General features: G+C 33.6%; 1 protein-coding gene across 1 annotated transcript; it reads right to left on the bottom strand.

Moving 5' to 3' along the window:
• Positions 1 to 1,623: 1,623 nt before the first annotated feature.
• LOC112011033 (uncharacterized) lies at positions 1,624 to 2,160 on the bottom strand. Its single transcript, XM_024043419.1, has one exon. It carries the CDS (start codon positions 2,158 to 2,160, stop codon positions 1,624 to 1,626), a length of 537 nt encoding a protein of 178 aa, XP_023899187.1.
• Between the last annotated feature and the right edge of the window lie 9,656 nt (positions 2,161 to 11,816).

Genomic DNA, 11,816 nt, shown 5'->3' with positions numbered 1-11,816 from the left:
ATTTAAGTACCATATCATCTAGCTTCTTACTTGCTGCCAGGAATTCAATTCTGTTCTCCTCCATTTGCTCCTCCATGCTTAGTTCTTCCACCTGTTTTTGGAGTTTCTTGATTGCCTTTACTTCGGGATGAGTCTTTGAAGAACCCCAAGCTAATAGTTCGGATCCACAGTTCCTAATCCTTTCCTTAATATTGTTCATACCTAATTGTGCAAACTCATCCTTATTCCATGACTCAAGTACTGTCTTTTCACGGTCATCCCACATTAACCATTACTCTTCAAACTTGAAAGCTTGCGGCCCTTTGTTGCGCACTCTCCAATTAGATTTAGTTTGTAATACCAATGGACGGTGATCTCAAGCATGAGAAAAGAGATGGGTTACCGTGCTTGCTTGAAACTTCTCCCTTCACCCATCATTAGACACTGCTCTGTCTAGCCTCTGCCTGGTATTGGTTGCCCTTGGCCTTTTATTATTCCATGTGTAAGGGTAACCAATTAAACCCAAGTCAACCAACTTGCAAGATTCCAACACCATCCGAAAATCATCCATCTGTTTGAAAGAAGGAGGAAACTTGCTCTGTTTTTCTTTCGAATGTAATATGGCATTGAAATCGCCAATGCAACACCATGGTCCTTGAGCAAACAAAGACAAGTGGGATAACAAAGCCCATGATTTGTGTTTTTGGCATGCCTCAGGCCATTCGTAGAAGTAAGTCAGCGTCCATTCAAACCATCCTCCTCCACCACTCTTGCTAGAATGTGATTGTTTGTGAAGTTAATCACCTCCAAAGACTTCTGTGACTTCCACAACAAAGCCAACCCTCCCCCTGAGTTTGGTTTCTTCACTATGAGTTTATTCTAGAACGGTAATTCTTTACAGTGAATATCAAAAACTTCTTTATCTAGGCGTGTCTCCATAAAAAAACACATCGTGGGAGCTTGGTCCTTCACTAGTTTGTGAAGACTACAAACTGTCCAAGGGTTCCCAAGCCCTTGGCAGTTCTAGACTAACAGTCTCATTATGCTCAGCAAAGGTGTTCCAACACCCCGGCCGTTTTAAAAATCTGAGTATCATGTTGAGTCTTGCTTTTCTTTTTCTCTATGTTTTCAACGTCATCGTCGCTTGCGGCTTCCTGGGATTGTAGACTTCTCTTTCCTCGTACATATAAAACTTCATCTCTATTATCTCCTCTCGACCCACAATCCAATAATTCTTTTCCAAGTGGGCTTATGTTTAGAGTCCTGAAGCCCAACTTGGTCATTGTCACTCATATGCTCAGCATGAAGTTTAGTTGGAATGTCTCCCACGTGAACAGTGGGTGTGATAGTTGGATTTTGAGTTGAATTTGAACTCGGTCCAGCTGTGTTTATAACCAAAGATAACAATTTCACAATCCCCATAATTGCTCCATCAATCACTCCATCAGTTATAGGAACATTCTCCTGATTTTTCGTGCTTTCTTGTTTTACATTATCGTCATTTGCATGACTCTTCCCTTCCATCAGTGCCTCCGTGTACTTCTCACCAGCCACCATTACTGCCACTCCCTGGCCACCAAGTGCATGACTATCAGTTTCATCATTTGTTTGCTTCAAGTTTGTTGGTGTTTCCTTTGGAAGGGATCAAGACTGCCCACCGGTTGCCTTCAGCCACTCCCCATACTGACAAGCCTCCTCCACACCGTTCTTCCTTGATGCATAATGCTGCGCACAATTTTTGAGATCATGCCCCATTATTTCACAAAAATGGCAAAACATAGGCAGTCTTTCATACTTAAAATGCACCCATGTATTTTGGCCATCTGAACTGCCAAGAAACGCTCCTCTCCGTAGGGGCTTGGACGTTGGTAGTGCTACCTTAACTCTCATGAACAGGTGTTGCGTATCCTGACCCGTTCTTTTTTCCACTTCAACAACATCCCCCATTCGTTTGTCGATCTTCGTAGCAACTTTGGGAGAGACCATATCAAAGGGGGCTCCCCATATTTGAATCCATAAAGCCATCGAGTCAAATTTTACATTGGCTGCCGTCATCCTTGGTTGCCACCGCCGTAACATTAGTACTTGATTATCAAATGACCAAGGCCCCCCTCTAACCACCCGATCCAACTCAAACTCTGACTTGAACTTGAACTGGAACAAGTTGGAGCCCACTTCCATAATCTGAACTCCATCTCCCAAACCTCATGCCCTTCTCAACGCACTTTGAGCCGCCTTTCTATTAAAAGACTTGCAGGTAAGAAACTTCCTAATAAGACTCTGTGCGTAGCTGTCTATTTCCTCTTTTCGGCCTTCCTCCGGAATAGCTATCACTTCCTCCTTATCCAGCGTTAGTTTCATCTTTTCCAGACTATGGATCACTTCGTCAGCCATTGAAAATGTAGCAATAAAGTTCCAATAAGAGAATAAAGGAAAAAAGGAAAAGGCAAACCCTTAGCAGAATTAAGGGAGAGAGTAATCTTGCTGGGTCACGAGATAGAGAGAGCTCCTACGTGAGGAGAGACCATTTTGCAAGACCGGTCTTTATTCCAAACTAGTTAAACCAAGGGAGTCAATATCGTACCGGAGGCTGTACCGGTTTGCCCAGCGGTATGGTATATTTCGGATACCGGTCAATACCGGTATACCGTTTCGGGTTTACCACTATTTTTTATATTTTTAAATAAATAAATAAATATATATATATGTGTGTGTGTGTGTGTGTGTGTGTGTATGTATATATATTATAATAAATATAAAAGTTTACCATAAAACATTTCCTCAATTCAAAACTAATTATTCATAATTTTGGACTTTAGTATTAATTAAAAGAAAAAAAAACACACAATATAAAAAATAGAAAGCTTAAAAGTCACCATTGCATACTAAGAAAACAAATAATAATAATAAGTTAATGCAAATAAGTTATCATTCTACCCTAATAAAAATTCAAAAATTACAAAAATTAAAAAAAAAAAAAAACTTTTTTTTGTACCGGCCGGTACGCCCGGTACCGGCCGGTATTGCCCGAAATTGGCCGGTATGGCCAGTACATGGCCGGTACGGCCGGTATTTAAACCGGTACGAAACGTTAATGTTTCGATACCAGTATGCAACCGGTACAGTACGTACCGGCCGGTACCGGTACGGTATTGACTTCCTTGAGTTAAACACATACTATCTTATTTTTTTTCAAAAATAATTAAATTTATTGTATTAATATTTTTTAATCTAGTTAAAGAATTTAATATATTACACATAAAGAATTGTCCAAAATGTTATCCAACAATAATTAATTGCACCAATCAATGAGATATTGACCTCATCTACGGCACCCACATATATGACTCACTTTTATGTGAACAGGCGTCTAGTATATATTGGGTGCACTAACTAATTTCATGGGAGGGAGAAATGAATTAGTTATAGGTGAATAAGTGTGAATGAATTAAAGTGCATTGAAAACAATGAGAATAATTAAATTACGTAATTTAAATTGAAATCTATTTGTTGAATAACCGGATTTGTTAGAATTTGGAATTACTTTGGAATTTATTATTAAATTCAGCTTTTAACACTTAAATTTTAACATAACAAACCAAACTTAACATAACAAATTGAGTGTCACGTATGCACAAAATTTGGTTCAGATTACATTTAATTTGTCTTTTCAATTATTGAGTGCATTTTATAAGACAAAGTTTAGCTACAAAATTAGTTGTAACCTAAGGCAACAAACTTATTTAATATTTTTTTATTGGAGGTAAATTTTGAAAAATCTACCATTGGATTACATATTCTTCTAATATCCTCCATGCTTGCAAAATTTCAAGAAAATTAAAGATCAATAGCTATGTCATCAATAAATTTTTTAAATTGCAAGTTTTTGTAATTTAAAACTATGCACAAAATATAAGCTTAGAAATCATATGGTAAATGATAATTAATTGACACAAAATTTAACATGTGTATTAAAGGCGTAAAAAACATGTAATTCAATTGTTAGATTTTCAAAATATGTTGTAATATTTATTTTATTGAGTGAGTTTATAGCCTTAAACTACAACCAATTTTGTAGCTAAATTTTGTCCCATTTTATATGTCCAAATTGATTCAATCTCACCCCAAAATTTTAGGTGTATGTTTTCTTCTAACCATAAACGGCCAAATGCACCAGCAGTTCAATACTTTAGCTGATTTGATAACTCAGCCGATGATGGAGAAAGCAAATTGTAGCTGACTAGCCGGCTCTAGTTCTTTATGGGTTCAATTGATTATTTAACGACAGATGGTCTCTTTTTTCTTTTTTTTTTGGGGCTACGTTATGTCCTTCACAAAATAGATTACAACTCATCTAAGTTACATGGGCAGTCCCATATAATTCGATTTTTGGTTTTTTGACCCAAAATAAAGATGGTGAATTTTGGGCTGTTCTGTGATTGAACTCTAAGATCCACATTGGATTCAAATCTGGCTTCCTATTTTGGGCTTGAGGTACTACGATAAGCTGCACGCTGCCTCAAGGGATCAAGTGAATCATAACAAAAACTGCTTCCTTTGTTACACTTCTCAGCCGACATTTATGTCCCAAACGTACAACAATCTAAAGCAGTCACGCAATTTGGGACTTGAGAGGACCCGTCCTCTTTCCTCAACAATCAGCATCAGATTCTGACGGTAGACTGAAAGAAAGAGAAGGCCGGCATCACCCCTCTTTTTTGTTTATAAAATTATAAAAATGCCAATGAATGTTTAGGATATGTTTTAGAAATTTTTTAGGAGAAAATAAATAAGCAATAAATTCTTTTGACTTTATATATATATATATATATTTTGTAAAAGTGTGTTAATTTTTTTTTTATAAATGATTTATTAATAATTGTCTTTAAAAACTTGTAAACCATAAAATTAAGGATCGATTTAACAAATATTTTATGCATTTGCTAATGATTACCCAAAGATTCCCTGTTCCCCAACAATCAGTATTAGATTCCGTCAGAAGCTGGTTTCAGACTCCTGCTGTTTGAACTACAAGGTGGGCCCTGAAGACACCCTCCATGCGCTATGGTCATGCCCTTCACTGGCTCCAATATGGCAGGTGCAATTTGCTGAACTTATGCGAGCAACCGGTTCTGTTTCAATTTTCCTGGATGTCATCCAATTAGCCCAAAACGATAAAGGCCACGTTGACTTGTTTGCAATGATGATTTCCTTTGTTTGGATGAGGAGAAACAAATCCAGAACAGAGGAAACAGTTTTCGAACTAGAGAAAATTCCAGCTCTAGCCCGAGACTCTTCAGGAATTCTAGCAACTCAGACCCATCCATGTGTTGATTCCAAGAACTGCCAAATTAGTCAGATGGCATCCACCACCCTCTGGTTTGGCTAAAGTCAATTTTGATGGTGCTCTTTTCCCAACCAGGAACATTGCTGGGCTTGGTATTATAGTCCATAACAATCTCGGACAGGTTATGGCTGCTCTGGCACAGCATTTTCCACTGCCTACCTTGGTAGAGATGGTGGAAGTGCAAGTTTTGCAGGATATTCATTCACTGGAATCTTCTTTTCAGTCTGTTTCCTTTCAGCATGTAAGATGCCTAGGCAACTGCGTGGCGTATAGGCTAGCTAGAAGATCAATTTGTAATTCTTTTCTCGTCTTGATGGAGGATGTTCCTTCGGACATTGTTGATGCTTACAACTATGATCTTAACCGAATAACTTGATAAAATTTGCCCATCCCAAAGGGGTTGTTTCTCAAAAAAAAAAAAAAAAAAAAAGATTCTAATAATAATAGACTGAAAGAAAAAGAAGGCTTGTACTACCTTCCTTTCTTATTTATAAAATCAGAGAAATGTTAATGGATGCTTTAAGTGCATTAGTTTAGATATACTTTTATGGAGATGGGTTCACGTTATACTTGGCATAACTCTAAAGAGTTACACATTTTCTAAACTATTAGATTTAAGTTGATCCAACGGTAAAAAAAAACGCACTCATTAATGCTGATATTCTGATAAGGATCTCATTTATTATCCTTATTTATAATATTTCATACCTATCTCTAATCCCAAAAATATGTATATTTTTCTCTCTGCTTTCTCCTTTTCATCCACTACACGTTTCTCTCTCCTCCATTGCTCTTTCACCTCCATTTTCATAAGGTTCCACCTCCACAGCCACATAGAATTTGATACAAAAAATCTTATGAAAATCGAGTAATCTGGGGTTATCTCAAGCCAATTAACATGCTGCGCACATCAAACATGGCAAATCAAACTAAAGTCATCCAACATGAAAATTTTCGAAGTATCAAGCTTCACAAAATTTACAATATATGGAAAGAAAAGAAATGATGGCCAAGAAACTGTAGGTAAGAAGGAGTACAATTAAGTTTCTTTTTCCTTTTTCTTTTTGGGAATTGTGACATAAAAAGTGCTCCACTCAAGACTTAAATGCAAAATTCATATATACATCTTCTCCACTGTCAGCAACCAAATAGAAAGAAATGGAAGTATTTCCTAACTATTGTTTGTCATGTTGTATTAAAAAAAAAATATGAAGAGAAAAAAACAATACATAGTTGAATAATTGATAGTATAGATTATGCATCTGCAATGCCCCATGGCACTTATGAAGAAAGAAGTAATAATAATATCAACCAATTGTTTTGATTTGTCTTTGAATCAAAGCATCATAACCTAAGAGCATATCAAGGAATTTAAAGTTAATGTTTTTAAGGTCCATTTATCAAATTAACGGCTTTAACCATAGATTTTAGTCCAACCTAAACACGGGCTTTAGTAGTATCAATCCAACATAAAACATGATTTTCATAAGGTTCTACCTCCATAGCCATAGATTTTTTGTATTAGATTCTATGTGGCTATGGAGGTAGAACTTTATGAAAATGGAGGTGGAAGAGCAATGGAGGAGAGAGGAATGTGTAGTGGATGAGAAAGAGAGAGCAAAGAGAAAAATACCTATTTTTGGGATTAGAGATAGGTATAGAATGTTATAAATAAGGATAATAAATGAGATCATTATCAGAATATTAGCATTAATGAATGCATTTTTTTTACCGTTGGATCTACTTAAATCCAATGATTTAGAAAATGTGTAACTTGAACCCATCTCACTTTTATGGAAAATAAAAAGTAAATAGTTTTTTACAACTTTTTATAATTTTCACGAAAGTAGTGTTAAAACTTTCATAAAATTTTTTATTAACAATTACTCTAAAAACACCTGTTAACAACTTAACGTGACCCATAAGATTAAGGATCAATGTAAAGAGTATTTTATGTATTTATTAATGGATTAACCAAAGATTCCTCATTTCTCAATAATCAACATTAGTGAATTGAAACAAAGAGAAGGTTGACATCACCTTTCTTTTTTATTTATAAAATTAGGAAAATGTTAATGAATGTTCGAGACATTGATTTATGATATATTTTTAGAAGGATTTAGCTTATCTCCAATACTTTTTTAACTAGACATGTCTTTTTTTTCTTTTTCTTTTTCTTTTTTGAGAAACCAACTCAATATGTATAAAATTAAAGAGTTGATAAATTAGCAAGAACAGTTGATTCTAAGTTTGGTGGAACATGCTCCATCCAAACTAGCAACGAAAAAGAAATTCTTGCTCTCTAGGCTAAGGAATGTACCACAGAATTACCTTGCCTCACATTACAAGAGAAAGAGAAACTCCAAAGGGAGCTAACAAAAAACAAAGTGTCCTTGATAAGATGACCAAAAGAAGAGAAAGAAAAATCTCTTATCTAAAGGGCTTTAACATCTGACTCCGAATCACCTTCAAAATGAGATTGACGAAAACCAATCTCTTGGACGAATCTAGCTGCTCTTCTTGCTGCCAGCAACTCGAGAATAGCCACCGATGAGGGTTTATGGATTTTTTCCGAAAGGGCAACAATGATCTCCCAGCTAAATTTTAGATTACAACTCCAATCCCCGCCTCATCACTTTCATTAAACATAGCACCATCGAAATTTGTTTTGAACTCACCTGGTTTGGGAGGAATCCAAACCTTCCTCTTACCAGATTAAACACCCCAAATTAGCTTTGGCTACAACTAACTGTCTTTGAAATTTTGCCGAAAGTTTCGGGCATCATCATTAATTTTACATTTTATTTAGTTAGTGGATAATGTGGCAGTCTCTCATTAAAATAAAATGAGATTTATTTTTAAAAAGTACTAGAAGTAAGCCAAAATATTTTTAGAAATTATTAAAAAAAAAAAAAAAAGCAATGAAATTTTTTACAATTTTTTATATTTTCCATGAAAGTGATGTCAAAACTTTTCTAAAATAATTTATTAAAATACACCGTTAATATGACCCATGAAATTAATGATCAATTTAATGAATATTTTATGCAATGGGAGAGAATCATCTCCAGTTTTAAATCCACTTGTTTCCTCCAGTTTTAAAATAGATGAGTGACACGTGTAAATAAAATGATCCAATGGTTAGAAAATTAGCAATTTGTGTTTTTAAAAATAGATGCAAAATCAAAACTTTTTTGAGATAAAAAGTGCAAGAAGAAGGCATGGGCTTGTTGGAGTTAGAGCAACAGTCGACGGCAACCTTCAACGTTGCGTGGATCAACGACCAAATTTCAAGCCGCGCGTGGAGGCACATAAGATCAAAGATGGAGGCCGGCTTCTTGGGTTTTACATATTGGAGGCTGACAAAGAGAATCGTGGCGTTGGTTTCGCGAACCACCAGTCGACAAAGAAATTGTGACAATGCGTGGATCGACGGCCACTGCATGTGTAGGTGAAGATGGAGTTCAAACTCTTGGGTTTTGCATATTGGAGGCCAAAGAAGAGATTTGCAGCATTGGTTTCACAAAATGATTGAGAAAAAATAACAAATTTGAAAGGAGGATCTGACTTGATGATGCGACGGTTGTGGCATTTGATAGCGGCGAGGTAGTAGCTAAAAGGGCTTGTGGAGGTGGTGAAGGCAGCTATAGTCTTGGGTTGAACAGTGGTGATGTATAGTAAATCGGTTTGGCTTTAGAGTTGTTGAAGGGAGAGAAAACAGAGATATGAAAAATTGTTAAGTTTTCCTAACGGTTGAATCATTTTATGTACATATGTCACTCATCTATTTTAAAAGTGGAGGAAACTGAAAGTTTAAAAACTAGAGGTGATCATTCCCCTTATGCAATTTATTAATAGACTATTTTAAGAAAGTTTTACCAACAATAAAAAAAAAAAAGTTAACTTTTTTCTTTTCCAATAAATAATTTATTTATAACTAGCCTCTAAGCACACGCGTGAGAGGCTCTTCTATTTTTTTGAGTAAAAGTTAATAATTTGCATAAATTATAATTTGGGATTATTACATTTTCTAGTTACAAAAAAACCTAGGGGTATGATGAGTGTTATGCATTTATGGGTCACACCCCTAGTTTTTTTTTTGTTGTTGTTGTTTTTTTTTTTTTTTGTGTGTGTGTGTGATTGGAAAATGTAATAATCCAAAATTATAATTGATTCAAATTATTAACTTTTATCCAAAAAAAAAATAGAAGAGCCTTTGAGCATGCACACACATGCATACTCAAAGGCTAGTATTCCGTAATTATCATCCGTTTTTGACAATTTTGTTAATGTAGTAATCAATGTTTTAATGATTGGAAGATGATGCTATAATTCAATATTAACTTTTAGGGGGAGGAAAAAAAGATCCCCTTAGTAAATCTTATAAATTTACATAAATTGAAAATGTATAATGAAATTGTAACTATTTACAAATTACATGTGAAAATATTTACACAATCTATTATGAAGAAGTTGATAGAGAAATGTAGAAACTTGAAATATTTACATCAGGTAAAATAGTAAAATAATTCACCACATTAGAAACATGGAATAGGTCATCTTATTAAAAGAATTCACTACATTAGTTTTTATTATTAGTATTGAATTCAATCCGATATTTGTGGGCATATCTAAATTATCTTCTTTTTTTTCCAGTGAAGAATAGAAAAAGAATACTTCATTTTGAAATGATTCATTTATCCAAATTTTTATTTACACATCTTTCCTCAATTGCTTCTTATATTTTTTAAAGAGAAAATTCTAATTTATTTATGGGAGTTATCTACTTATCTTTAATCCTAAAATTTAGCTACTTACTACACACCTATAACAAAAGTTAAAAAGTGCTTAAATTCAGGATTTAGCTACTACATTTTCAAGATTTAGCAACTACCTTTAAAAGCAGGAAACTGTACGTAACATTTTTTATGGAATAACAATTTTGATGGAAATAAAAAGGGATGTGGGTTTTTTTAAGAGGAATGGACATGGCTGTTATCTATTTATGGTAGTCCTAAAATGTAGCCACTTAGTACACATCCATAACAAAATAAAGTACAAAATTTTAATTCTTTTTATTTTTCTGGTTACAGTAAAATGCTCACATTTTGTTTATTTAATTTTTTATTTTTGTTAAAGGAAAGGATCCAAATCCACTTTTCTTTATCTTTTGGTGCTGTTGTTGTTGTTGTTGTTGTTGTTTTTTTTTTTTTTTTTTTTTTTTTTTTTTTTTTTTTTTTTTTTTTTTTTTTTTTTTTTTTTTTTTTTTTTTTTTTTGTGACAACTATCATTTTTTGTTTAATTTTAAAATTTAGCCACTTACTAGACATCCATAACAAAAACCAAAAAGAGATTAAATTCAAGATTCTTAACTACCTTTAAAATCAAGAAAGTGTACGTAACATTTTTTATGGAAATAAAAATGTACTAATTGTTTGTTATTTGTTTATGATAGTCCTAAAATGTAGCCACTAAATATAGGCTAAACCACTAAATTTCCTACAAAATATAACCACTTTCCCACTAACCCATGTCTTCAAAACAACTTTATTTATTCAAAAGAAAAAAACAAAAATAAAAACCTCAATCCACTTTTCCATCGAAAAAGAAAAAAGAAAAAAGACAAAAAAAAAAAAAAACCCTCAATCCACTTCCGCTATCAAACCTACCCTTTTTTTCTTCTTTAAATCTCTTTTGCTAGATAGAAACCTCTTCTAAAATCTTTTTTTTTTCCTCACCTTCTTAGAAAAAGAAAAGAAAAATACCTTTGATTTCAATGATTCTATATAAACAAAAACAAAAACAAAAAAAAAAAAAAAACCATGTTAAGCTAGATTAACGTTGAATTAGAGTTGAAACTAAAAAAAAAAAAAAACCCCTTATCCTTATCCCATCGTCCATGTATTTTTAATTTTTAATTTTTTAATGAGATTCTCCCTCGTAGTTAAAAAGAATTTCCAGTTATCCACCACTCTTTTTCACTTATCTAAGTAAAATTATTAATTTTAAAATCCTAAATTTGAGGTTATACAATCTCTCTCTCTCTCTCTCTCTCTCTCTCTCTCTCTCTCTCTTTTTGCCTCAACTTCTTAGAAAAACAAAAGAAAAAATACCTCTGATTTGAATGATTCTATCCAAAAAAATAAAAACCCACGTTAACTTAGATTAACGTTGAATCAAAAAAGAAAAAAACAAAAAAAAAAACTTATTTCCATTAAAAAATAAAAAAAACCCCTTATCCTTATCTTTTTCTTATCAAAAAACTATAAATTGAATCCCACGTAGAACTATACAAATGATAAATAAAATTTCTTTTACAAAAGAAATTTTTTTAGAACAATTTCTTAGATAATAACCACTTCAAGTGAGGTTTGAATCATACAACAATTCTTGTAAAATCTCTCACCCAAACTTATCTAATATTCCATTCCAATGCATCTTAAGTGCAATTTGAGAAATTTGTGCATATATGAACCTGAGAGAGAAAAGG

Source organism: Quercus suber, unplaced genomic scaffold (genome assembly GCF_002906115.3).
Source record: "Quercus suber isolate HL8 unplaced genomic scaffold, Cork oak 2.0 scaffold_226, whole genome shotgun sequence".
In the NCBI taxonomy this organism is placed as follows: domain Eukaryota; kingdom Viridiplantae; phylum Streptophyta; class Magnoliopsida; order Fagales; family Fagaceae; genus Quercus; species Quercus suber.
Note: the sequence above shows the minus strand (reverse complement) of the source record. Positions and strands in the feature narration are given on the sequence as shown.

Coding starts and splice junctions, on each gene's coding strand:
- LOC112011033 (XM_024043419.1), bottom strand. CDS start 2,160: ATGGAAGTGGGCTCCAACTTGTTCCAGTTCAAGTTCAAGTCAGAGTTT.